This window comes from Denticeps clupeoides, chromosome 1, assembly GCF_900700375.1.
Source record: "Denticeps clupeoides chromosome 1, fDenClu1.1, whole genome shotgun sequence".
NCBI classification, from domain to species: domain Eukaryota; kingdom Metazoa; phylum Chordata; class Actinopteri; order Clupeiformes; family Denticipitidae; genus Denticeps; species Denticeps clupeoides.
Window position 1 is genome coordinate 3032969 of NC_041707.1, and position 27987 is coordinate 3060955.

The 27987-nt window shown below is 48.6% G+C and overlaps 3 protein-coding genes across 7 annotated transcripts; 1 reads left to right on the top strand and 2 right to left on the bottom strand.

The window, feature by feature from the left end:
• On the bottom strand, positions 1 to 14674 carry plb1 (phospholipase B1). 3 transcript variants are annotated; one of them, XM_028972618.1, is made up of 30 exons: positions 14352 to 14674; positions 9341 to 9557; positions 9034 to 9059; positions 8893 to 8953; positions 8726 to 8784; positions 8561 to 8637; positions 7948 to 8358; positions 7793 to 7844; positions 7637 to 7717; positions 6915 to 6980; positions 6248 to 6348; positions 5896 to 5977; positions 5672 to 5776; positions 5493 to 5588; positions 5346 to 5417; positions 5188 to 5265; positions 4869 to 4929; positions 4609 to 4667; positions 4291 to 4358; positions 3914 to 3957; positions 3717 to 3816; positions 3088 to 3139; positions 2927 to 3007; positions 2757 to 2822; positions 2361 to 2455; positions 1110 to 1191; positions 932 to 1036; positions 760 to 855; positions 422 to 496; positions 1 to 340 (listed from the first exon to the last, which is right to left on the bottom strand). In XM_028972618.1, exons 8-30 carry the CDS (start codon positions 7805 to 7807, stop codon positions 89 to 91), a joined length of 1932 nt encoding a protein of 643 aa, XP_028828451.1. In that variant the 5' UTR covers positions 7808 to 7844; positions 7948 to 8358; positions 8561 to 8637; positions 8726 to 8784; positions 8893 to 8953; positions 9034 to 9059; positions 9341 to 9557; positions 14352 to 14674; the 3' UTR covers positions 1 to 88. The 3 variants fall into 3 exon arrangements, 2 of the variants coding, with proteins under 2 accessions (XP_028828451.1, XP_028828441.1); XM_028972608.1 differs by having other exon boundaries at positions 9034 to 9557; XR_003749146.1 differs by having other exon boundaries at positions 274 to 340; positions 760 to 805; positions 9034 to 9557.
• Positions 13352 to 25156, bottom strand: lclat1 (lysocardiolipin acyltransferase 1). 2 transcript variants are annotated; one of them, XR_003749147.1, is made up of 7 exons: positions 24961 to 25156; positions 23097 to 23269; positions 22791 to 22989; positions 22510 to 22656; positions 21598 to 21714; positions 19952 to 20601; positions 13352 to 14462 (listed from the first exon to the last, which is right to left on the bottom strand). XR_003749147.1 is itself a non-coding variant. In XM_028972658.1 (6 exons), exons 2-6 carry the CDS (start codon positions 23265 to 23267, stop codon positions 20063 to 20065), a joined length of 1173 nt encoding a protein of 390 aa, XP_028828491.1. In that variant the 5' UTR covers positions 23268 to 23269; positions 24961 to 25156; the 3' UTR covers positions 18809 to 20062. The 2 variants fall into 2 exon arrangements, 1 of the variants encoding a protein (XP_028828491.1); XM_028972658.1 differs by lacking the exon at positions 13352 to 14462 and having other exon boundaries at positions 18809 to 20601.
• slc30a10 (solute carrier family 30 member 10) lies at positions 15752 to 19448 on the top strand. 2 transcript variants are annotated; one of them, XM_028972634.1, is made up of 5 exons: positions 15752 to 15945; positions 16094 to 16724; positions 16948 to 17013; positions 17704 to 17943; positions 18252 to 19448. In XM_028972634.1, exons 2-5 carry the CDS (start codon positions 16250 to 16252, stop codon positions 18680 to 18682), a joined length of 1212 nt encoding a protein of 403 aa, XP_028828467.1. In that variant the 5' UTR covers positions 15752 to 15945; positions 16094 to 16249; the 3' UTR covers positions 18683 to 19448. The 2 variants fall into 2 exon arrangements, with proteins under 2 accessions (XP_028828467.1, XP_028828476.1); XM_028972643.1 differs by lacking the exon at positions 15752 to 15945 and having other exon boundaries at positions 16142 to 16739.
• Positions 25157 to 27987: the final 2831 nt, after the last annotated feature.

A 27987-nucleotide genomic window follows, 5' to 3' on the forward strand; every position in this document is an offset into this window, starting at 1 on the left:
TTTCATTTTCAGGACTTTATTTGTACTCTTTATAACTTTAATTTTATGTATGGAAATCAGCACTTGTCTGTGTCTGCATCATCTTTAATCAGAAAGATGTGCCCTTCATCTCCAACACACTCGTCTTCACCTTCCTTCTCCTTTGTACACAAGAGAGGACGAGCCATGTGACCATCCAGCCTATCAGCAGTCCCATGACAGCCAGCAACGCCGCCGCCCACGCGGGCACAGCGTCACCCAGGCGACCGGCAGCAGGAGGGGTGCTGGGGGTGCCTGGCGTGCTGGTGGTGGGGGGTACAGGGGGGGCGCTGTTCACTCGGGTGAAGATGAAGGGGTGATTCTGAAGGACACAGGGACGGCGTTAGTGTAGAAACGGACTCTCGTGTGCTGGTGTTGCTCAGTCGGGGTTTGGCTGACTGACCTCCGTTGGACAGCGGATCTTGCTGCGATCGTGTGTGAAGTTGTTGAAGTTCTGTTTGGCACCGACAGGTTCCAGCTGTGAAAGAAAAATGGACGATTGATAGCCAATAGCGTTGATAGCCAATGGTACCTCAGGTGCCTTTTTCAAAAAGATGCCAAAAAGGTGTCATCTGCAACCTGGCTGATCAAAAAATGACTTTGCACAACGGGGTCTGGTGATACAGGACAGCCCCTGCTCACCTCAAATCTTGCAGAAGTTCCAAATTTGGATGAGCAGCAGCATGTATCCAGGTCTAAATCCTAATTACTGTAATTTTTCTAACTACTGTGTGTCCTCACCATGTTGTTCCACAGACTGATAGCCATCTCAGCATGTCCACGCTCCCTGAAGTGGAAACAGTCCACAGAGAAGAAGCTCAGATCGGCCCGTTCGTCCTGAGAGAGCGCAGTGCAGTTAGAGACAGAACTACTGATGGGAAGGTGTTGCGTGTGTGAGTGTGTTTCCACTGACTGGTCCCATCGGAACGATCGAATTCTGAAAGAAGGGCTGGCTGACAACAGCAAAGTCTCCTCTGCCATCATAGCGCCCTCCACTGACCAGCTGCTGGGTTGCCATCTGCACAAACGATAGTTTAATATTACATAGAACGGAATATTACTATTTTTTATATTTCAAAACCAGCACACACCTGGAATTCTCGATTGATCCGTTTCATCTCACTCAGCTCCAGAGAATTTTCTCCTGGGATCAGAAAACATGGGCACAGGTTCCTTCAAAGAAAAAATTCAAATTTTATTTGTCACATACATACTTATACATGGTATGATATGCAGTAAAATGCTTTTAACGCCTGCTACAGACCACAGTATTGCAAATATTGCAAGTATACAACGAAGCAACATAATCAAGTGAAAAAAATTGTGCAAAAATAAAAAAAAGAGAGTCAAGGCGGGGGGATTGAGTCGAAAGTGATTGAAAGTGAAAGTGCTGGAGTTCTATGTACTGTTGTTGTTGAGAGCTTCCTGCGGGAAGAAGCTCCTCCTCATTCTCTCTGTGTTGGACTTCAGGGAGCGGAAGCGCTTCCCTGGTCGCAGCAGAGAGAAGAGTCCATTGTTGGGGTGGCTGAGGTCCTTCACTATCTTCCTGGCCTTGGTCCAGCACCACTTGCTGTAGATAGATTGAAGGTCAGGGAGCTTGGTACGGATGATTCGTTCGGCTGATCGAACCACCCTCTGTAGTGCTCGCCTGTCCTTCATGGTGCTGTTCCCGAACCAGGTTGAGATGTTTCCTGTCAGGATGCTCTCCATGGTGCAGGAGTAGAAGTTCCTGAGCACCTTGGAGGGCAGTCTGAAGTCTCTCAGGCGTCTGAGGTGGTAGAGACGCTGCCGGGCCTTTTTCACCACGGTGTTGATGTGACAGGACTATGACAGGTCCTGCGTGATGTTAGCACCGAGGTAACGGAAGCTGTCCACTCTCTCCACTGGGCTCCTGTTGATAACAGGGGTCTGGTAGGTCCTCTCCTGCTTAGTACTAATGTCCACTATCAACTACTTTGTCTTGCTGACGTTCAGGTGGAGATTGTTCCTCTGGCACCAGTTCTCCAGATTTCCAACCTCCTGCAGGTATGCCGTCTCATCGTTGTCAGAGATCAGGCCCACCACGACAGTGTCCTCAGCAAACTTGATGATGGTGGTGGAGTTAGTAGTGGCTGTACAGTCATGGGTGTACAGGGAGTACAGCAGGGGGCTCAGAACAAAGCCCTGGGGGGCTCCAATGCTGAGAGTGATGGTGGCTGAGACATGTCCACCCATCCTTTCTGCCTGTGGTCTCCCGGTAGGAAGTTGGAGATCCACTGACAGAGATGAGCTGAGACTTGAGACTGTGAGTGTGCGCGTGTCTGTGTGGTTGACGGGGGATAAAAATATCCGAAGAGCCTCACTTCTGCAGGAGACTGCAGCCGAGAGAGTTGCTTTGAACCTTACGCAGGTCCACGATCTCCAGAATCTCCACAAGGTTAACAAAGACTCTGGGAACCTAAACACAAACAGACACACACACACATTACACCAGACAAACACTGTGTGCAATCCCATTCCCGGCACCCAACAGCCACCAGATTGTGTCACCACTACAGGACAGAGGGGAATTGTGAAAGTGATTGTCACTTGTAATACACCGGGGAGCAGTGTGTGGGGACGGTGATTTGCTCTGTGGCACCTAAGTGGCACCTTGGCGGATCGGGATTCGAACCGGCAACCTCCTGATTACGGGGCCACTTCCTTAACTGCTAGGCCACCACGGCCCCAAAGAATTGCTGAGAGTTAAACACACAAACCTCATTGTAGAGCAGGTCCAGGCTCTCCTGTAGGTATTGTGTGAAGTTGTGTGTAGACAGGCTAGCCTGTGATCGGAGAAACACTTTTATTCAGTTATTCGTCATTTAGACTCATTAACCATCCTGAAACATTGCAGTCCATGTAGGATGTAGGATAGAGGTGTACTCACTCTGTCTTGGCAGTATTGGCACAGGTCATTTCCACCAATGAACAGTGTCACCAGTTTCCAGTCGTGCTCGAGGTCCACTTTCTGAGGAGAGGGCCAGATTAATGATGGACTGACATATGGGTGAAGAGCGACACCAGAAGAAGACAGCGCAGTCATCTTACCGGGTCATTCCTCCACACCTGGATCAGCTCCCTCACCTGCCCAGGGATCCCTCTTCAAGGAACACAACACGCTGCATGTTCAGTACACTTTTAATTAACGTTCATCGTGCACACAAGGACGAACATAATCGATCAAACAAATCATAAAAACGGTGAATTTCTACTTAAAAATTTGCGCCGGTTGTGAAAGTGAAATGTGTGTTTGTGCGTGAAATGTGTCCTCTGTATTTAACCGTCACCCTTGGTGAGCAGTGGGCGGCCATGACAGGCACCCGGGGAGCAGCGTTTGGGGACGGTACCTTCATCAAGGTGACCTTAGTGGTATTCGAACCGGCAACCTTCTTATTACAGGTCCTCCATGAACACCGGGTTGAGACGTCCGTGTAAACGAGACCTAAACTCTCATCTCACTGACCGATTTGAAAAACCAACACACACCTGGAATTGTCACGAACAACCAGAAGACCCAGGTTCAAATCCCACTTACTACCATCGGGTCCCTGAGCAAGACACTTAACCCTGAGTGTCTCCAGGGGGGGACTGTCCCTGTAACTACTGAAGTCCCTCTGGATAAGGGCGTCTGGTAAATGGCGTAAATGTAAATAAAAACATGAGTGTGTGTGTCTCACCCGGCTTTAGCTCCACTAACTGCCATGTTGAATCCATTCTCCTTTTTGCCTTGTCCCTTAGAGAAGCCGTATACGTTTGGGTTGAACTTTTTCAGAATATCTACACACACACACACACACACACACACACATACACACAATTAGCAGGTCGTGTCTGAAACTGGTGGGGTGGCAGACAGCAGATCTGTAAAACTCACTGGGTAAAGTTGTCACCGTCTCCAGGGTTTCGTCTCCACCGATACTGAGAACAAACCAGAGAAAAAACTTTTTTTTTTAAGTGAAGTGATTGTCACTTGTGATACACAGCAGCACAGCACACGGTGCACACAGTGAAATTTGTCCTCTGCATTTAACCCATCACCCTGAGTGAACAGTGGGCAGCCATGACAGGCATCCGGGGAGCAGTGTGTGGGGATGGTGCTTTGCTCAGTGGCACCTTGGCGGATCGGGATTCGAACCTGCAACCTTCTGATTGCGGAGCCGCTTCCTTAAACGCTAGGCCACCACTGCCCCTTATGAGAATGTCATGAATGCACGCACACACACAGACACGAGAAGCTCCGATGCTCCTCACCTCCATGACACACCTCTCTCCTCATTCCTCAGCTGAAGGAGATTTTTGGCCTTTGCACCAAACCCTGCCTGAAGACACACACACACACACACACAGTGTTTAGCAGACACTCTTATCCACAGGGACTTATATAAGTGCATTATGGTGTCTTTTATTGTAGGACCCAATCGGCAAATACCATTAGATTAATAACTCGGAATCTGACTTTATTATAATGCTTTTTTTTGTGAACATGCACTGAAACAGCACGGAAACGCATTTGTCCACACATTTCCCCGCGAGTCCATAGACACAATCTCACACGCACAGTAAACTCACAGTGATAGAATCTCCAACGGCAGCCACCACCTTGATATCTGCAGGCCGTAAACTGTGAACTGAGAGCAGAAGGCTGAGTGTGGGGGCGTGGTCTGGTTATTATCATTTTTATTTTTTTTGACTGTTGCTCTCTGCTTATGGACTGCTTCGAATGTAATCTGGCTTCTTATGTAAAAAGGGTGTGGCCCTGACTTCATTTTCATTTCAGCCCCAGGTAAGCCCCCATACACTGGAGTGCAGGGTTACAGACGTCGTCTCACCTGTTGTGGGAATGGGAATCGATGGCGTACGTTCATCACACGGAAAATCGCTGCCCCAATTCTGCGGAGCAGAGGAGCATTACTCACAATTTCATCCACAATTCCTGTAACTACACCGTTCCATAACATTCTCCAGAAATATTCTGTTCCAGGTGTGTATACATTATAACAACCAAGAACCTAGAGGCATTTTGAATAACAACTAAACTGCATTTTAACAATAATCTCGTGGATTTGTGGGGAAACTCTGGCACACGAACTGTTTCATACAGATTTGAAGAAAGGAACTGAGTCTTGAAAGGAATGGTGGAAACCTTACTGTGATTGGTGGAGGAATGGGGGGCGGCCCTTTATAAGTATAGTTACTGTTCTGATAGGTCCGTAGGTAGGGGAAGGTCTGTAGACGATAAAACAGAAAGCACTTCTCCGAAGCTCTGAAGCTCGAAAGGTCTGAAGCTAGACCAGGTGTAAATTTACCTGACTGGGACATTGCAGGGCCAAAGCCGCTGAGAAGTCCTGAGTAAAAGTCTTATTCCCCACTGGTTCCAGCTGGGAGAGAGACATCATGAGAGCATGGCTGATAGAGGAAGACTTCAGATGAAATCAGAGCTTCAGGACCCTCACCATGTTGTTCCAGAGGCTTCGTGCCATCAATGTGTGGGCCTTTTGACTGAGGTGGAAACAGTCAGGAGAGAAGTAAGAACGATCGGGTCGGCCATCCTGCCAGAGACACAGGACAGTCTTTTACCAAAGTGTGGAACTAGAACAGGGCTGGAACCATCAAGACCTGCACCATCCCTCACCTCCAACAGGGGGAGCAGCACCTCCCTGAAGAATGGCTGCAGCACCACGGTGAAGTTGTTGTGTGTGTCGTACCGGCCGGAGTCCACCAGCCCCCTCATGCCTCCCTGAAACATTTACATGTGCTTGAGCTCAGGTGGACCTGAGTCCATGTCTGAGACAGGACTCTGGCTGCTTTAAAACCTGTTTCTTCTCCTAAATCATTCGTCCACAAATCGTCCAGCACCTGATAGGCTCTGTTCAGGTCCGTCAGTGTCTGCAGCTCATGAGATCCCTCCCTGGGCTTCAACACACACCGACACATTATACTGCAGAACACAGAGGCACACAGAGCAGAGAACCTCATAACCCACATCTATGAGCCTACAGTATAATCATGTGCCATGAACTTGCTGCTCTTCAAAGCTGAAGCTAGGAGCATTTTCAATTTCAGGCATGGTGAATTTACTCCTACATTCATCCCAGGAAGTGGGAGGTTCATGTAAAGGGGTAGTGGATATTTAAATGTAGTTGCCACAAGGTCCAGATTTAAGATCTCTCTCGCCAGGACCAGAACTGAAACTTCGTTAGCGCCTCACCTGACCAGCCAGGTGGGGCATCCCAGACTGGCATCTTCATGCAGCTGCCGCAAGGACACAATGTCCATCAGCTCTACCAGATTCACCAGGGCACGGGGCACCTAAACACACGTTTTAAATGCCATAGCACCATCTCAGACGGAGCAAAGGATTCTGCAGTCGACATTCTCTGATTGGGAAATCTATGCACGAGCGTGCTAGATAAGTGTATATTCAAAATCGTTTTAACTGCATGTGAAAAGGCTGCCCCACCCACCCCGCAAGACTGAGTATGATTAAAACAATATTCGTCATGGAGAGAGTGACATTGTCTTTAAGGCCGCAGAAAGCAACATTTTGTAAATGCTGGGCCAAGGGGATTGGATTTGGGGGCTCTTTTGGCCCTAATTTATTTGCATTACTGGCTATATGTTACGTAGTAGTTCTGTATGAATATGGGGACTTTTTCTCCCCCCACCCACTCGTTTTATTCTTATAGTGTTTGTTGTCCTCTGTTACCTTTTTCATGAAGGATGCTTACCACAGTAAACAAATTATACATTATATCTTCCTTCTCTTTCAAAAGAATCACAAAAGGAACAATTAAGGTTATTCTGAGCATTAGTAATTCTTCCAAACAAGCTGAGCAGACAATGCCTTTTTGAATGGGTGACAATGGTTAACGTACCTCACTGTGAAGAATATCTAAGGTCTCCTGGATTTGGGACACAACGTTAAGTTCCGAGAAGAAAACCTGCCGGGAGGAACAGAAATCCCTGTAGACAAGAACCTGCTGACCCTGGACATTCACATTCCAGCAGACAGAGGTTCGTTCCATTTACATTTACAACCTTTTATCAGACGCCCTTATCTAGAGTAGTGACAGGGACAGTTTCCCTGGGGACACTCAGGGTTAAGTGTCTCGCTCAGGGACACCATGGTAGTAAGTGGGGTTTGAACCTGGGACTTTGTGCTCCTCTGGTTCACATGCACCAGCCGTCTCTGGAGAGACGTTACTTGATTTCCTACTGAAGTAACGAAGACGCTTCAACGTATGCATGTGCGCAGCCTGAGAGACACCCGCACCGTCCCTGAACGTGGACACGATGGTCATCTTCTCAGCACCGAAGGTTAGTGACGAGTGGAAAATCACTGGCCTGTCTCCACCCGTCCTGCTCCCTTCGAGCTGATCACATACAGTGGTGTATTTCTCTGATTTCTTACTTTCCTCCTAGTTGGTCACATTTAAATGTTTCAGATTATCCAAAAAAATATTAAATATTAGTAAAGAGAGGGGCTTTTTCACACCACTGTATATTATAGGCATTTTACTGGTGTCTCTTGTGTTTAACATGATGGAGTGACCACTTAGGTGACCGGTGTGATAATGTGATGTGGTGTGATGCTCACCTGGTCAGAGCAGTGATCACACAAATCGTTTCCGCCAATAAACAAGGTGATCACTTTCCAATCATTCAGATAATCAATTTGCTGCCAGAGAGACAAGACATTAGACATCCATACTTTGTGTGTGTGTGTGTGTGTGTGTGAGTGTGTGTGATTTACAGAGCTGCTCTTCATCTTCTGTATAAGAACACGAGCTTGCTGTGGTAAATCACTGCAACACAAACAGTTCAGCTATGAGAGCACACACACACACACACACACACACACACATCATCAAATCATGTCCCAGGTTACAGTGGGATAGCGGGACTCACTGGCTGTTGGCTCCAGGTACAGCTTGGTTCAGAAACGCCTGGACAGAGTCTTCATCACCCACACCCACAGAGAAACCAGTAAGGTTTCCATTAAACTCACGCAGGATATCTACACACACACACACACACACACACACACACACATAGGTGGATCAGCTGGTTTTTCATTTTATCTACAGAAAACCAAATGTAATGAGTTTGTTGTCATGACTGCAGTGTCTGAACCGAACTGGCAAGAAACCTTCAGGCACACTTCTTCTGGAGGGCACTGGAAATGTCAGCACAACCAGTGGCATCAGTTTATTCAGGATATGCACTTACTGCGTGCGTGCGTGCGTGCGTGTGTGTGTGTGTGTGTGTGTCCTACTTGGTAGAGTTGTTACACTGCTGAGATTCCCATCACCGCCAATACTGAAAAAGGAAAAATATAGAGGTTGGTAGTCCCAGGTTCAAACCCCACTTACTACCATTGTGTCATGAGCAAGACACTTAACCCTGAGTGTCTCCAGGGGGGACTGTCCCTGTCACTACTGACTGTAAGGCGCTCTGGATAAGGGCGTCTGGTAAATGCTGTAAATATTGAAGAATATGCTGCGTTTTTCACTGCTCTCACCTCCATGACAGACCCCGGTATTCTCTCATTACATCCAGCAGGTTTCCGGGTGGAGGAGCCCCAACGCCATTACCTGCCTGTAAACACCAAGTATTAAACCTTCAAATGATACACACACCTAAACACACACACACACACACACACACACAACATGTTAACACTCACGGTTAGGGAGTCACCCAGTGCAGCGACCACTCTGATGTCACCAGGGCGCAATTCATGTACTATGGGATACAGAAAGAAGAACACAGACAGATGTCTTCACTTCTTCTATTCTGTATTTTTTTTACTTTTTATATCACATAACAGCGGCAGTGTCCTCATGCAATTACCTGAGGTGGGAGGAGCCAGGGAGGGGCTACGGTCAGCACAGGGGAGGTCACTGCCCATAGACTGAAACGGACAATTTTACATCTTCTAAACGTCAGATGAGAACGCACACGCACACACACACATTTGACGCATACATATACCTGCTGCTGCAGAGTCATCACGCTACCTACACACAAACAGAGAAAACAAACTGAACTGAAGACTGAATTGTGGGAAACTTTGTACTTTTCTTCACTGCTTGTTAAACTCCTGTTAATGTGTAGTGATGGACAGAAACATGTTAACAAGTAAATAACAAGGGAGGAACAATTTACTGAATGTGTGTCGGTTTTTATACGGATTTATCTGCTGCTGTTGTATAGTTGCAGTTGCAAATTAATTTGAAATGCTTAAAGGGTTTTTTTTTTTTTACCTAAATGTTAAATAAACAAAAATGAAGTTCAGTACCTGTGATGACAGACAGGATGAGCAGCAGCCGCAGAGCAGAACACGGTCGTCTCTCAGTACCCATGATATGCAGTGAGACAGCTGTTCACCTCATCCTCTTTATATGTTGCTTCCTAACACCGCCCCACAACGCTAATTCACCCTGCAGTGCGTGTGTGTGTGTGTGTGGTTTATTACCTGTTTTATATCGCAGAAGCTTCAGGTGACCTGCAGAGGCCTTGAATCACAAAACAAGATCACGTACCTGAAAAGTTAATAGGAAATAACTCTATCCACCAACCGCCCAACTCTACCCACCAACCCTCCAACAATTGCTCAGATATCCCCCAACTCAAGCCTCCAACCACCTAACTGTACTACCACCCTACTCTACCCACCAACCACCCAACTCTACCCTCCAACCCTCCAATTCTACTACCGCCCAATTCTACCTAACAATCGCCCAGATACCCCCCAACTCAACCCACCAACCATCTAACTGTACTGCCACCCAACTCTACCCACCAACCGCCCAATTTACCCTACTATTCCCCAGATAGCTCCCAACTCTACCCACCAACACTCCAACTCTATCCACCAACCATCTAACTCTACTACCGCCAAACTCTACCCACCAACCACCCAACTCTATCCTCCAACTCTACCCACCAACCGCCCAACTCTACCCAACTATTTCCTAGATACCCCCCAACTCTACCTACCAACACTCCAACTCTTCCCACCAACCCCCCAAATACCACAGACTCTACCCAACAATCCCCAAATACCCCCAGTTCTACCCAACAACCACCCAGCTCTTCCCAACAACCCCCCAAATACCCCCAATTCTGCCCAACAACCTCCCAATTACCCCAACTCTACCCCAAATACCCCCAATTCTACCAAACAACCCCCAACTACCCCCCCCCAACTCAACCCACCAACCCCTACATTATTGACTTTTTTTATTGCACACTTTTTCTGGACACCATGGCTCATGAATCAATCAATCAATCAATCAATCAGAACTAGCATTGTTTATTTCATCCATTGTCTTATCTGCACTTTTATGTTTCGTGATTTTTCTCTCTGCAAAATATACACAACAGGCCAGAAGTTTTAGTCCTGCTTTCAAATGGGTTTATCAGTGTGATCTGATCCTTTGTGACCAAAGACCAAAGCAGTCAGCAGTCAAGTCAATTATACCTACTGATGTAAAATGACTCTTAATCTGGCAAAGGTGGTACTAAAAAATCAGACAGGATTTTTATAGGCATCATGTCACTCAACAATACCAGCAATAAAAAACAATATTCTGGAGGAAAAGCTGAATCATCACCATGCATCCTGTTAGTTATTCATCTAGTTTGTCCTAATGCCATCAAACTGTTGACTAGAAAAGATTTCTGATTAACTTTTCATTTAAATGTTTTTGTAGCCTCTCCAGATTCTAAAGCAGAATGTCATTGGAGAATGAAAAGGATTGTTCCAGAAAGTGACCATAAAAACGTTCCAAATGGCAGACAGTCATCTGAGATGCTGATTAGATAACTGATGCAGACAAGATTCTGATATTAGCAGATCTCACTTTGACCATTCCAGTAAAGTGAGTGAAAGAGGAGCTCATAAAATGAGTATGGAGTTATATAGTAACTTAAGATGATCTGTGATGTATAAAATCTAGATATAAGAAAGGGCCACAATAAAAAGGGCAAGATTAAAAGATGTGTCACATGTATGAAATATGAATTTATTAGTTGGTATTTAATTACTCCCATTTTTTGGCAATAACCATATTCTCAAATTCTCTCTCCTGCCTGCCTCCACCATGTGGTCGTGTCTCAGTCCTGGAAAAAATGAGAGTAACTATGCACGCATATCTGTGACTAGATACATTTCAATGAATTTCTGACTTCATATACTGTAGTGTTACAGAGCAATCATGTGCAATGACTTAGATTCATGTTATAGATGCAATGGTGAATCGGTTCAGATTGGGCTGCATTTATTGCCCAGCCATGTGTCAAAACAGGGCAATAGTGATTATAGTTTAGGTGGATGGGTGTGTCTTGGGAAATTCAGCTGTATTGCCTGTATTAAACAGCTCAGTGTCATGGTCCACAGGCATGATGGACAATGGACATTAGTCCATTTTGAAACCGCTCCAACTTCTGATGTGGATGGGTTAAGTGGTCCATCTAACACTGGTCCAGCTGTGCTGCAACTTAGCCTCAGGGTCCACAGTAGCTCAAAGAGATTAACAAAGTAAAGAGTCAACAAAAGTATGAATTACAAAGTGAAGTGATTGTCACTTGTGATACACAGCAGTACAGTACACGGTGCACACAGTGAAATTTGTCCTCTGCATTTAACCCATCACCCTGAGTGAGCAGTGGGCAGCCATGACAGGCGCCCGGGGAGCAGTGTGTGGGGACGGTGCTTTGCTCAGTGGCACCTAAGTGGCACCTTGGATACATACCTATGGATACGCAATATGAAGCAATTCATATAACAATCTAGAAATGAACTGTTATATTTGTGTAGCTGATACAATGTACACTGCTCAATAAAATAAAGGGAACACTTAAACAACACAATGTAACTCCAAGTCAATCGCACTTCTGGGAAATAAAACTGTCCACTAAAGAGGAAGCAACAATGATTGACAACCAATTTCACATGCTGTTGTGGAAATGAAATAGACAACAGGTGGAAATTAGCAAGACGTCCCCAATAAAGGCGTGGTCCTGCAGGTGCTGACCACAGACCACTTTTCAGTTCCTGTGATTTCTGGCTAATGTTTTGGTCACTTTTGAATACTGGCGGAGCTTTCACACTAATGGTAGCCTCAGATGGAGTCAACAACCCACACAAGTGGCTCGGGTAGTGCAGCTCATCCAGGATGGCACATCAATGCAAGCTGTGGCAAGAAGGTTTGCTGTATCTGTCAGCGTAGTGTCCAGAGCATGGAGGTGCTACCAGGAGACAGGCCAGTACATCAGGAGATGTGGAGGAGGCCGTAGGAGGGCGACAACCCAGCAGCAAGGAGGAATGGGAGGAGCACTACCAGAACCCTGCAAAATGACCTCCAGTCGGCCACTAATGTGCATGCGTCTGTCAGAAACGGACTCCATGAGTGTGGAATGAGAGCCCGACGTCCACAGGTGGGGTTGTGATTATAGCCCAACACCATGCAGCACGTTTGTCAGCACATGTGACAGACGTGACAAAGTCTGGAGACACCATGGAGAATGTTCTGCTGTCTACAACATCCTCCACCATGACCGGTTTGGCAGTGGTTCAGTAATGGTGTGGCATTTCTTTGGGGGACCGCACAGCCCTCAATATGCACACCAGAGGTAGCCTGACTGCCATTATGTACCGAGATGAGATCCTCAGACCCCTCAGAGACCATATGCTGATGCAGTTGGCCCTGGGTTCCTTCTTATGCACGACCATGGTAGTTCCTGCAAGACAAAGTCATTGATGCTATGGACTGGCCCGCCTGTTCCCCAGACCTGAATCCAATTGAGCGCATGAGACCTCATGTCTTGCTCCATCCACCGACGCCACGTTGCACCACAGACTGTCCAGGAGTTGGGGGACGCTTTAGTACAAGTCTGGGAGGAGATCCCTCAGGAGACTATCCATCACCTCATCAGGAGCATGCCCAGGCGTTGTAGGGAGGTTATATAGGCACATGGAGGCCACACCCACAACTGAGCCTCATTTTTACTTGTTTTAAGGACATTACATCAAAGTTGGACCAGCCTGTAGTGTGTTTTTACACTTTACATTTACATTTATGGCATTTATCAGACGCCCTTATCCAGAGCGACTTACAATCAGTAGTTACAGGGACAGTCTCCCTGGAGCAACTTAGGGTTAAGTGTCTTGCTCAGGGACACAATGGTAGTAAGTGGGATTTGAACCCGGGTCTTCTGGTTCATAGGCGAGTGTGTTACCCACTAGGCTACTACCACCCCCCTTTAATTTTGAGTGTGACTCCAAATCCAGACCTCCATGGGTTGATTAATTTGATTTCCATGTATATGTTTTGTGTGATTTTGTTGTCAGCACATTCAACTATGTAAAGAACAAACTATTTTATTAGAATATTTCAATCTGAAATATTAAATAAGAATATTTCGGATTTAGGAGGCCTTATTTTTGAGTTCCCTTTATTGAGCAGTGTAAAATTGTGTGTGTGTATACACACACACACACACACACATACATATATATAAATAAAATTAAGCCTGGAGTAACTTATATTAAGCAACCCTTAATAAAGCATCTAGGTTTATAATGTTAGAATGTTGCTAGCATCATGTACACATAAAGACATTTGAACGGTGTATATCAAGAACTTAACAGGGTGAGAAACAATTTCATTATTATGTAATATTAACTTACACATGAGTGATGTATATAATTGATTGTTATGTACAGACAAATGTGTTAAATCTAAATCTAACCACCAAGATGTCACTGCTCCAGTCCTATATGTGTGACGATGTTATAAGCAATGAATGCAGATAACCCAAGCCTCCTTCCCTACAGAGTGTACCATACTGTACATTTTCTCTGGTCAGAAAGAGGGTGAAGTCGTGCAACCATCATCAACCTTGGCAAGCTGAATAGATCCTTTAATGTAAGTTGTTTTTTTTTTTAACCAGAGAATCGGTGCACTGCTGAGGGTTTGCAGTGAAAAACTGAACTAGACTTCCTATTGCCACCACGGTGGCTGAACATCAATCAGGAGGTCACACAAATGTGCCTGGAGCAAAGAGAAGTGCCCCAATGCCTTAATATAAAGGTCATACAACCCTGTTTGCAGAGACAGATGCAGTTCATGAAGGGAATGAGATGTCGAGCAAACCTCCCAGCACTGAATTCACAACTGCACTAACAGTGAGTGACATGTGAAAAGCAGTACGATTTATATCGTTGTACCAAAAAAAACAAAAACCTTAATGAACATTTCCCGATGGTAAAATGTAAATGAAAAATTTTGTTTAGTTTGTCTTACCAACTGAAACGTTTAACGAAGTTAATCTTGTCTCCTCATCCACCTGTCGGTTCCACCTTAAATGCTGCTCAGCAGCCTGCAGTGTCCGTTTTCCGCCGGTAGGGGGGGGTGCTGCAGCGAAATCAGAGATAAGACACAAGGAACGTTTTAAACCTGCGTATAGGGATGATCTCTGATTCTGATCCATTTAGAGATATTACCACTTGTTACCTCTCTGGCCCAACACCGTATTCACTGTAAAACGTCTCCTGCGAACTGCGCATTGTGATGAATGGCAATTTCTTACCAGTTTTGAGGTTCAAAATTAAACATTGTTTTATTGTCAGTACAACAGTATACACAGTATATCGTGTATTGAAATAATGTCTCACACAGACCCCCCCCCCCCCATAGTGCAATCATAAAAGAAAAATATATGTATATACACACTAAACTAGACTATACTAACTAAAAAGTAGAACTCTTCTGTACAACAAACAGGTTGAACAGGATACACAAGTCAAGACAAACACATTCAAAATGTGTAGGAATGTGCAAAAAGTGCAGAGATGTGCAAAATGAGTTTAGATGTGCAAAGACCAGGTGCATAAGGCTGGAAGTGTGTTGTTGTCGAGTTTATCGGTGTTCTGGTGATGGCGGTGTATTAAGAGTTCTGACTGCTTGTGTGAAGAAGCTCTTGCCGTGTCTGCCTTACGGCAGGAGGCAGAACGGGCCGTGTGAGGGGTGGCGAGAGTCCTTCGTAATGTTCCGAGCTCGACGGACGAGCTGTTTCTCGTAGAGCTGGGAGATGGTGGAAGTGGAACCCCCCCAGTTATGCGCTGCAGGGCCTTCTGCTCGGCGACCGTGCAGTTCCCGTACCAGACAGCGATGCAGCAGCAGAGAACATCTCGGTGGTCCCCCGGTTAGACCGATGTGAGGATGGGAGGAGGGAGGTTGGCCTTCTTCAGCTTCCTGAGGACGTGCGGACGTTGCTGGGCTTTCCCGGTGGTGTTGAGGCTCCAGGAGAGGTCGTTTCCTGACGTTTGCAACCCTCTCCACTGAAAACTCACATCTAGGGTAAAATAGGACATTGTCCACTGTCAAATTCACACGGGAACTCATATGCACGCCGGTTTATAATAAACGGTCACGTCTAGGCAGGAATACCACAGCTTATAAAGCAGAAATAAAAGCAGTGCGCTTTATATGGACGCTACGTGTTAGTGCTTCAATAAAGTCCCCTTGGCTGCCCGGCGTCGGTTACACAGTGTTAAGTCGCACACGATCAAAAGGTAAACATTAGTAAAATTATGAGCTGACGAGGAGAAAGTCCAGGAATGTGTGCAGAATCACAAGTCAAAGGTCACGTCGATGTGGAGATAAGGAACTTTCGCGGCCCCCCTCCTTGCCCGTCACCTGCACGGAAGCGTGCCGGCTTTACGGCCCCGGACTCCAGATACGAGAAGATGGGACACCGCGAGCATCATCACACCTGGACGAAGGAGGAGAAGCGGCCAGGCCTACGGGCTTTCAGGGCGGACGACCATCAGTAAAAGCCCCTCGCGTTCCCACCCGGTCAAGGCGCCTGTGAATCCGGGAGGCCACAAAGTCCCGGGTTCGAGCCCCACTTTCTTCCATGGTGTCCCCAGGGGGACTGTCCCCGTCGCTGGCGCTTGTGAGGCGTGTAAAAGAATACGGTAGTCGTCCTGCTCCCGTCTCACATGGTCGTTATGTAATTTTTTTTATAACTTGATATAAGGCAGATAAGGATCGTGTGGCCGATATAAAGCGTCCCGAGGCGGCGGCGCTGGGAGGAGTCTCGCCGGATCCAGGGCGGGGAGGAGGAGCAGGAGCAGGAGCTCCAGCCGCAGGAGTCAACAGGTGCCACCGGGACCGCGACCGGGACCGCGACCGCGACCATGGGCCGCTACACCGGGAAGACGTGCCGCCTGATCTTCATGCTCGTCATCACCGTCGTGCTGTTCGTGGCGGAGATCGTGGCGGGCTACGTGGGCAACTCCATCGCGCTGGTGTCGGACGCCTTCAACATGCTGTCCGACCTCGTGTCGCTGTGCGTCGGCCTGGCGGCGTCCCGGCTGTCGCGGCGCGCCGGCTCGGGCCGCGCCACCTACGGGCTGTCCCGGGCCGAGGTGGTCGGGGCGCTGGCCAACGCCGTGTTCCTGGTGGGGCTCAGCATCTCGGTGTCGATGGAGTCGCTGAAGCGCCTCGCCCGGCCGGAGCCCATCACGAACCCGGCGCTGGTGCTGGTGGTCGGGGGTCTGGGTCTGGGGGCGAACGTGCTCGGGCTGCTCATCTTCCAGGACTTCCGGCGGTGCTGCGGCCGGTGCCGGAGCCGGAGCCGGGCGGGCGCGGAGGACAAGGGCGGAGAAGCAGGTGCGTCACTCCGGAGTTCATCCTACTCGACGTGCATGCTGGTACTAATCCAGCCAGCAGAACTTCTAACTCGGTTAACTTGGTTAAAGAATAATAATTACTGGATCCCAAATTGGAACATTTTAGAAATTGTCCATTGACCATTGAATTGCCCACACACACACACACACACACACACACACACACACACACACACACACGCTGACTCTGTACTGATTTACAGATGCATCTGAATGTCCGGCTGGGGAGGAGGAGCCGAAGAACGAAGGCCAGACCCTCAACATCAGAGGTACGTCCACTCCGTCCACGGAGGAGCGTTAAAGGTCCCCTAATTCTGTATCTGAAGTCTCCCGGCGCAGAATTACAGCCACTTTGATCCGGTCCCACGGTGAGACTTTCCCAGGACGCACCGATTCGGCGTCTGTTGCTTTAAATGCTAATGAGGAGGAGAGAGGCGGGACGAGTAGGAGAGCGGCCTATAGGAGTTGAGTGGGCATTCGTCATCAACACCACTCACAAACCACAATGTTTGGTGCAGACAGGAAGTCGTGTGACTTTTCCCCTTATGATGTCATATGGGGACAAATTCCAGATCTCACCGTCTGAGCTGCCGCTCTATGAACGGTGAAGCAGAATGACCACACCTATCACCGTTTCTAGCCACTGCAGGGCAACAGACATGATGGGGGACCTTAACACAGTAACTTCTGTGAAATCTGTGTAAAAAAGCAGTAGACCTGACCTAACAGAATAAGAGAAAGACCACCGACTCTCATTAACACAATATTGTTGCTCTGTTAGGATACCAAAAGAAAAGAACAATCTAGATGTGCAATATACAGATGCAAAGTAGACAGTCCTTAACACGATGCCGAAAGGAACCAGAACGGCACTCACCCTTACCGAGTTAGACTGAGCCGCACCCTCGCCCTGCCGCCGCCGTGCTAACTACACTAACTGCAGTGCTCCCCCCCCGCAGGCGTGCTGCTCCACGTGCTGAACGACGCCCTGGGCTCCGTGGTGGTGGTGGTGGCCGCGTCGCTGTTCTACGTTTGGCCGCTGGAGGAGGAGGCCGGATGCAACTGGCAGTGTTACGTGGACGCCAGCCTGACGCTCATCATGGTCGCCATCATCATGTCGTCCGCCGCGCCGCTCCTGCGCGAAACGATCGGCATCCTGATGCAGATGAGCCCGCCCGACCTGCCGCTGGCTGCACTGTGTGAGTCTGGGCGGAACTTCACTCATGGGGTCACCACAGGGTCACTCACACACATATATTGGGGCAGCGGTGGCCTGGCGGTTAAGGAAGCGGGCCCGTAAGGTTGCCGGTTCGAATCCCAATCCGCCAAGGTGCCACTGAGCAAAGCACCATCCCCACACACTGCTCCCCGGGCCACTGCTCACCAAGGGTGATGGGTTAAATGCAGAGCACACATTTCACTGTGTGCACCGTGTGCTGTGCATCACATGTGACAATCACAGTAAGGAAAGATCTGATCTGTTGCCTTTCTCCCGTCCCGTCCCCAGTGGAGAAGGTCTTGCAGCTGGACGGGGTGCAGGGCGTCCACGAGGCCCACGTCTGGGAGCTGAGCCGCGGACGCGTGGTGGCCACGCTGCACGTCCGCTGCCCCCCCGAGCTGCGGGGCCCCGCCTTCTCGACGCTGTCCCTCAGGATCCGCGAGATCTTCCACTACGCCGGCGTCCACAGCCTCACGCTGCAGGCGGAGTTCGAGGAACCCTTGCTGTGGGACGGCGTGTGCGCCGCCCCCTGCCTGGACTCCTCCTGTCTCAGCCAGTCCTGCTGCCCTGCGCCGCCCTCCGGTGACCCCGAGTGTAAAGCCAACGGGCCCTTGAGCCTGCCACCCACAGAGGTGACCGTGGACGTTCAGGAGAGCGCCAAAACTCTGCTGAATGAGAAGGGCGACGCGGAGTCCCCCCTGCAGACCACCAAGTTCTGAGGTCAGGACGCAGGGACAGTAACTGAGTCTGGGCCTTTCTGGAAGGGCTTTAGGAGCCTGGACCGAGGGGCCTCGTAGGAGCCTCGGACGTTGCAGCTGTGCTGACGGGAATTCCTTACAGCCTCACAGCATCACCGGTGTGCTTTTATTTTGAAGACGTTTTCTCATAAACACACAAGCTGCGACCAAATTATCCAAATTAGTACAAAAATGAAGGACCTGAACAAAAATAATAATAATAAGAAAAAAAAACAACTATGACCATCTATAAGAGGGGGCTGATGGGAAGTCGGGCCGGGTTGTGCGGCTCTGCTCAGGAAAAGTGGCCTTCAAGCCTCTTCAGGGAACCTGCGCAAAAATAAAACGCACACGTCCGCGCTTTCAGACCCACTGCGTTTGCTGGTTGTGTGATGGTGGTGATGATGATGATGATAATGATGTGCCGTGTGATGAAGGTCTCCCCCCGGACCTCCAGCTCTGGCGTGAAGCTTGTCTCACGGCGACGCCCCGGCGGGAGACGAGCTGGAGATCAGATTTACTTCCAGCAAAACAAATAGATCTAAACTTTAACCGGTTGGCCCCTCGCGAACAAAGTGAACCTTAAATACATTTTTACTGAGTGTCTCTATTTATACTTTTGTCTGATTTCTCGTTTGAAATGCGAATATTTATTTCACGTTCATCTGTCATATTGAACGTTTTGTGTGAAGGGTGCTCTGCAATTTACGTTGGAAGCGAACAATAAAAATAATATTCATAATACAAATATGGTACAGGGATTTTCTCTGTAGGTTTACTGAGATCGGCATCTGTAGACAAGTGAGGAAACCGAATTTGAACTCGAGTTCAAAGCGCATCACCGTACTCGTCGCCGTAGCTCCGCCGGGAATAAAAGGGAATTAGTTGGAGTTTTTTTTTTTTTTTTAACTACTTCCTGAGAAAAAGGAGAAACAGAAATGACGTCCCTTTTAACAGTGAGCGGGGTGTCCACATGTACGTCGTACATACACACAAACGCGACTTTCCCGCCGTCCTGGAGGCAACGTACACAGTCGAATTATCTCCATAAAAGGCAGCCGAGCTACAGGACACAGTCACCACAGGAAAAGAGGAGATCTAAAATCAGACAAAGACCAAACAGAACTAAAACAGACAAGGTGGAACTGGTTACGGGACACCAACATATTATATGTATATATATATATATATATATAAAATATAGATGTTTTTAAATCATAACTCTTATCAATCAGCCATTGCTCCTCCCACCTGTCTGAGGACAAGGGAGGAGATTATAGGTATCTGGAGTAACTCTGGAGAACATCCATGCAGAGAGTCTCCTGTAGCCGTGTCCAAACCCTGAGCTCTAGCGCCAGTCTTTTATTCCGCCTTCTCTGGCGAGCTCCCTGCTGGTCCCTTCTGTCGGCTTGTGCCGTCTCTATGGTTCCCACCAGCCCAGTGGCGATGACACGCCAGCTCCATCAGCTCGACCCCTCCGAAGACCTTCTGCTGGCCCAGGAAGAAGAGCAGCATGAAGAGGAAGTAGAGGCGGAGGGACGTGCAGAGCCAGAGTCCGGCGAAGGACAGCACGATGAAGGCGCTCCAGTACAGCAGCGAGACGGACTTCACCACGGCGACGTGCAGCTCCGACTTGCACGGCGGCACCCGCGCCTCCGGGGACGGGAACCTGCGCGGGGACAGGCTGTAGAACTCCCTCAGCCGCTGCTCCTTCTCCGCCCAGCGCTCCTTACACCAGGTCTGCAGGGCCGCCTCCTGCGTCGGCAGGGAGGACGCCGGGTGGCGGCGCACGTGGAAGTGGATCTCGCGCGGGAACAGGCCCAGCAGCAGGTGGCGCTCCGTCTGAGGGATGTTCTGGGGATACGCCACTGTGATGTCATGAACTGCGTCCAGGCTGTTTCCTGTTAAGAGGCGGTGTTCCGTCATTAGAATAATTCAAACGCGATTATAATTGGAAGGTTCCAAGGTGGTAAGAATATTACGAGTATTAAAAATGGGACAGTTACAGGCGCTACTGCAAATAACAGCTTCGTAAAGTCCCATCCTCGATATTGTATTTTCAAGTAACCAAGACAGAAACCGAAAACTCATGGTGTTCGAATACATTTGTGGTAATTAAAGCAAAATAACGTTGGCTGATTTGGAAAAGCACGCTACTCTTACCTGCTCGTAAGTAATAGATCCCGCGACCGTCTCATTGCGTTTATTATCACTAGCTACCCTTTGGCCGTCCCTAGTGGCAGAGTCCAGTTTACTCGTGAGAAGTGCAGGTCAGTGATCAGTCTGGTCCAGACGTGGTGCACAGTAGGTACAGTAGGTACAGTACGCAGTCCCCATGAGAGGTGTTGAAATTTAAATTTAGCGGGTAACACACTCGCCTACGAACCAGAAGACCCAGGTTCAAACCCCACTTACTACCATCGTGTCCCTGAGCAAGACACTTAACCCTGAGTGTCTCCAGGGGGGGACTGTCCCTGTAACTACTGACTGTAAGTCGCTCTGGATAAGGACGTCTGGTAAATTCCGTAAATGTAAATCGCAGTCGTTCACACCTCTAGTCCAGACACGCCCATAGAGGAGAGTTGGTGATTAGCTCTCTGGTGTCTTCACGGAACGGCGACCTAGCCGCGTTCGTACCAGACACCACTCACGGGTTTGTGTTTCTAACCGCTTCTCCAACTGAAACTGAACTCCCACCGGAGAAAAACGCACTCGAGTTCAAGACCTGAACAAGGCAAGATCTTTCCAACCGTAAACGATTCGTTCCATTCCCTCGAAACGTGTGTGGTTAGCTGACTAAACCGGATTCCAGCTGGACTGAACGGCGTCTTGTTGTTCTGAGGGTGAATGGAAGACAGAAAGTGGTCACGTGGTGCGGGGTGGCAGTGACCTCTGACCTCTGCGCAAGCTGTCCACAATGAAGGTGAAGCCAGTGGTGCGGGGGTGGAGGACGTACTCGTACTGCGGCAGGCCGTTCTTCTCAGCAAACTGGTGGCTACGAGTGAGCGTGTTATCTGTGAGGAAACGGCGAGCTTAAAAAAATGACATTTCAGGACATTAAAAACATGCATCAATTACAAAACCTGATTGACAGGGTTCCCACACCAAGTCAGACTTAAATTCCTTGATTTTTCCGACCAAAGAGCAGAATTTCCACGACCTTCCTTGACAAAGACATGTCCAATATAACGTTTGGGTGCTGAGTAGAAAAGGGCATTTAAAGTTGTTATAGAATTCAAAATCCGCATCTACGGCATTCTTGTTGAATATTGCCAGCTTGGCATGCTCCACCGCTCACATGCTCTACATGCATCTTTTATATTAGCACGTTGGGCGTGCCAGTCTTTAAATTCTTCATTTTCAAGAAAAAGAAAAATCTTGAAGTCTGCAATCGCCCAGCACGTTTGGTAAGTTGTTAAGTGTGAGGACGTGTGTAGACACACTAGAACGTTGCACATTTTGAATCATTGTATACTCGCAATATTTGCAATACTGTGGTCTGTAGCAGTCGCTAAAGCATTTCACACCGTGTATGACTGTGTATGTGACAAATAAAATTTGAATTTGATTTGAATTTAGAGCGGGAGAGGAGAAACCCGCATTGGAAACAAAGACGCATAAATACAAACCCAAATGATCAAATTCCCGGCCTTATCCCTGTCTGGAAACGAAATTCCCCACCCATGGGAACCCTGGACCAAGAACCGACAGAACTACGCTGACCTGTGCTGCACACGATCAGAGGCCCCGAGGCTCCGAGATGCAGACCTCGTGTCCCTCTGAACACTGTGTGTGTGTGCACAGCTCACCTGTAAGGTCGGTTCCCTCGGGGAACAGCAACAGTTGCAGGGGTTCTCGGATGTGACAGAAGTAGTCCAACATGTTGGTCATGTGACCACGGTCGTCCTCCCATCGCCGGTGGATGAAAATGAAAGAGGCGACCTGCATAGCCCAGCCTGCACACACAAGAAGAAGAAGAAGAAGAAGACTTGAACGTTTAAACCACAGCCTGCACTGACCAGCCACTCGGGACACCTTGTCCGTACGCGGGTATCGGAAATGAGAACGCGGGGCGCGTGAATGCACCCACCAAAGCCGGGGACCGCCTTGAGCGCGGCCTTGAGGCAGATCTTCTCCTGCCGCAGGTAGCTGTAACGCAGCAGGCAGCACCACAGGAACATCCAGTCCAGGCGGGTCCGGTGGTTCATGACGATGACGCTGCGCTCGCCGGGAACGAAGCCGTCGCCGCTGATGACCACCTTCACCCCGAACACCAACTCCAGCAGCGCCTGGGTCAGCCACGTGCGCACACACACACACACACACACACTTCACTTCACACCAATACACAGGACCGAGTTCTCCGTGCCAGTTACACACTCACTCATTCACTGACCACTGGTAGCGTGAGCCAGGTGGCAACGATGCGGTCGGTCAGCCAGCGGTACCACGCAGGGGACAGAAGCATGAGGGGCAGCACCGGTCCCAGCATGAAGACGCTGCCGAAAAAGCTGCCCAGGAAAAGGGTCGCCAGGAAACACACGCCCCTCACCGAGGGCAGCGCCATGCCTGCGGACCCAAAGAAAACTGTACTTTACACACGCACGCCGAGGACACGGGCGATGGCGTGAGGGGACAGACGCAGGTCACTCCGGGACCGGGGGGGGAGACGGGTTTTTTCACTTTGTCTTTGTCGTGCTGTTGACAAATTGCATATTAACAGAGTTACTCTGAGAAGGTCTCTTCAGGGACCAGAACTGGCGCAGGAGCGTAATTTAATGCAGCGAAATGCGACACCGCCGCCCAGCGACCACACCCATTTCAAACACGATCCTTTTCGTGCGCCAAGTTCGTGTTGGTGTCCCAAAAGACGTTTATTACAGCATGGATCTAAAAATAAAACTCGAGAACTGAGACAAAACACAGCAGCTGAAAACCAAGAGGGGCGGTGAGCCCATCAGAATCGATTTTTTTTTTGTTGAACTTTAATAAACCCGAAGGAAATAGCTTCACTGTATTTAACCATCACCCTTGGTGAGCAGTGGGCAGCCATGACAGGCGCCCGGGGAGCAGTGTGTGGGGACGGTGCTTTGCTCAGTGGCACCTCGGTGGGCCGGGATTCGAGATTACGGGGCCGCTTCCTTCACCGATAGGCCACCACTGCCCCAAATGCGGTTTTACGGTCCAGCTCTCCTGGGCGTAGGCACATAGAACACTGCTAAAAGTAAGGTCATTTCCGGAAAGCTGGCGTCGTTGGGACGTGTGGGAACGGCATCAGAACCCGGCTGTGATGGTGCACAGTCAGCGTGAGTGTGCGTACGTGCACAAGCCGTGTTCACTCATGCAGCCACCGGGCTACCAAGCAACGGTGGAAAAATTAGACAGGGATGTGACTTGGGATCACTCACACACACACACTCACACACAGGCTGCAAAACAATAACAAGGCTTTCTTTCCACTGACCTCAGAAAAGACACACCTGAAACACAATCTGAATGAACGCACGTTGTAGGGCGTACAGATGACTCAGCAAACTTAAACCCGCAGCCCTGCAGGGCACGTACACACACGTACGTCCTGCAGAATTTCCACTGGACAGTAACCCAGCAGCATTCAGTTAGGAGCCGAGCCTAACAGAGCTCACATCCGTGTGTCCCAGGGCCATGCATGTGGGCGAAGATCTTAAAGGGCAAAAAAAAAAAAACCCCAAAAAAAACAACGCACCACAGCAAGATTCACAGATAAAGCCAGAGGCTGCTGCAGGTGCGCATGCGCAATGCGCTCCATCAAAAACACAAAGCGGGGACTTATTCGGGCTGCATTCGTTTCGTTCAGAGATCTTTTCGGAATGAGGGAGGATTTAAATTTTAAACCGTGCTTTCCGTGCGCAATCCATCAAACACGTGGTTTCAGGGATTACGTGTGACGTCAGAGATTAGCGCAGAGAACCAGTCCCTGTTTTATGGTGGACACGAACATGCTATATTCGCTTGGATATAAGCGGTGTGTTTAAAACATAATAAAATGTAATACGAATGACTTTTTTAACAGAACCGATATTCAGATAAATGTCCTTCAAAATGCATTTTATCTAAAAACTCTCATCAACCCATCGTGAAATGATGACAATGGAAAGACTAGAAATAAAGATGAATATCTAAATCCCAAACCTGAGGATATGAGCAGTCATGTTCCACCAATACAGAATAGAAAGCAGGAGAAGAGAAATTTGAAAATTAAATCCGCATCTCGTACCCACCTGAAGCGCGGGACGGAATAAATCAAATTAATTCACACACAAGGTAAACCACAGACGGCCTTATTTTAAACTAAATAAAATTCAAATTCAGGTTTATTCCGCCTAATTATGGCTCATCGGAAATCTTTTCTGCCTTCGAGGAAGGAACAGAATTCAGACCCGCGGTTTGTTGTTGCCGCCATGACACTTCCGCCATCAAAATCTGGGCGGAGCTTCAGGCAGACGTGTCAGCGACAAGCCACGCCCTCTCTTGGCGCCTGAAAGGCGGCTCCAGCAGGACATCTACTGGCCACTGTGAGAACTAACGGTAAAACAAGGACAATTCACTGTAAACAATGACGCATCTCTGACATCTCTGGGTGGAAGTGCGTTTGTCCAGTTTGCATGTTATACTAGATGGTTTCGTATCAATAGAACGGTTATGGAAGTTTGCGTCTTCCTTCATAACTGATGGAAGTTCACATCCACCATTATAACTGCTGCTTACATTCCTCCTGATGCTGATGCCAAGCTTGCTATGAACGAACTTCATGCGGCCATCAGTAAACAACAGACTGATCACCCAGAGGCTGCATACATTGTGGCGGGCGATTTTAATCATTCCAATTTGAAGACGGTATTTCCTAAATTTCATAAAAACATTCTCTGTCACACCAGAGGAAACAAAACTCTGGATCAAGTTTATACAAACATGGCTGAAGCCTATGCTGTGACCCCCCTCCCCCACTTCGGACAATCAGATCACCTTTCTTTGTTTCTCACCCCCAAGTACTCCCCCCTCATCAACCGTGTGAAGCCATCAGTGAGGACCATCAAAGTGTGGCCAGCGGGGGCTGACATCACACTCCAGGACAGGTTCCAACACACAGACTGGAGTATGTTTGCTTCACAGGCCACCTGTGGCTCTCACACGGACATCGACATCTACACCTCCTCTGTTCTGAACTACATTAACACCACCATAGACACGGTTACTACTCAGAAACAGATCACCACATACCCTAATCAGAAGCCTTGGATGAACAAGGAGGTGCGTCTCCTGCTGAAGGCACGCAACAATGCCTTCAGATCGGGTGATGCACAGGCCTACGGCATTTCCAGGGCGAACCTGAAGAGGGGCATCAAAAAGGCCAAGCACTGCTACAAACTAAAGCTAGAGGAATACTTCTCCAATGCTGATCCTCGACGCTTGTGGCAGGGCATTCAGGCCATTACAGACTATAAACCCAGCAACTCAGCCCCCACAACCACAGATGTCCTCTTTCTGAATGAGCTCAACGACTTTTATGCTCGCTTTGAAAGAGACAACAAGCAACCTGCTGTCAAGATCCCCTCATCTACCGACCACTCGCCCATCATACTCACCTCCTCAGATGTTTGCACTGCACTGAGTCGGATAAACGCGCGCAGGGCTGCTGGACCAGACGGCATCCCGGGGCGCGTACTTAGAGCATGTGCAGAGCAGCTCGCTGGCGTATTCACGGACATTTTTAACATGTCTCTCGCCCAAGCAGCTGTTCCAACATGCCTCAAATCCACCTCCATTGTACCAGTGCCGAAACATTCTAGTCCAACATGCCTGAATGACTACCGCCCTGTAGCACTCACACCCATAATCATGAAGTGCTTCGAGCGGTTAGTCCTGGCACATCTGAGGGACTTCCTCCCACCAACTCTGGACCCACACCAGTTTGCGTACCGTAGCAATAGGAGCACAGAGGATGCAGTCTCCATAGCGCTGCACTCTGTACTCACACACCTGGACAAGCAAAACACATATGCACGGATGCTGTTTGTTGATTTCAGCTCAGCATTTAACACTGTCATCCCCTCTAAGCTAATCTCTAAACTTAGAGCCCTGGACATCAACACCTCACTTTGCAACTGGATTATGGACTTTCTGACCAGCAGACCACAGCATGTAAGGTCAGGCCACATCCGCTCCACTACTGTCACGCTCAACACTGGTGTACCACAGGGCTGTGTGCTGAGCCCCTTCCTCTACTCCCTCTTCACCCATGACTGCCGACCTATGTATGGATCAAACTCCGTTATTAAGTTTGCAGATGACACCACGGTGATAGGTCTCATCGACAACAACGATGAGACTGCCTACAGGGAGGAGGTCCAGCATCTGGCCACTTGGTGCACAGAAAATAACCTTCTTTTAAACACCACCAAGACCAAGGAGCTCATTGTGGACTTCAGGAGGGAGAGAAGAGGCTCGCATGATCCCATCCACATCAATGGGATGACTGTGCAGCCTGTTACATCCTTCAAGTTCCTGGGGACCCACATCTCAGAGGACCTGTCCTGGAGCATTAACACCTCCAGCCTGGTCAAGAAGGCTCACCAGCGCCTCTTCTTCTTGAGAACATTAAAAAAGAACCAGCTACCCACTACCATCCTGTTGAACTTTTACCGCTCTACAATAGAGAGCATCCTTACCAGCTGTCTCACAGTGTGGTATGGAAGCTGCACTGTTGCTGAGCGTAAGGCGATGCAGCGGGTGGTGAAAACTGCCCAGCGCATCACAGGGACTCCACTTCCATCCATTGAGGAAATCCAGAGGAAGCACTGTCTGCGTCGAGCTCACAGTATTCTTAAGGACTCCTCCCACCCGGCCCACGAACTGTTCTCTCTCCTGCCTTCAGGCAGACGGTTCAGGCTACCACGGACAAGAACCAGCAGACTTAGGAACAGCTTTTTTCCCAGAGCTGTTTCCTTGCTGAACTCCTCTGCCCCCCCCATTCACTCTTGATAATCACTGCACTGCACATATCACTTTGTACTGCACATATCACTTTGTACTGCACATATCACTTTGTACTGCACATATCACCTTATGTATAGCACATATCACTTTATGTATATATATATATATAACTTAACTTATTTGAACTGTATCCTGCACTTGCTGCTTATTGCACTTCTGGTTAGACCTAAACTACATTTCGTTGCCCTGTACTTGTACATGTGTAATGACAATAAAGTTGAATCTAATCTAATCTAAAATAACTGATGCTT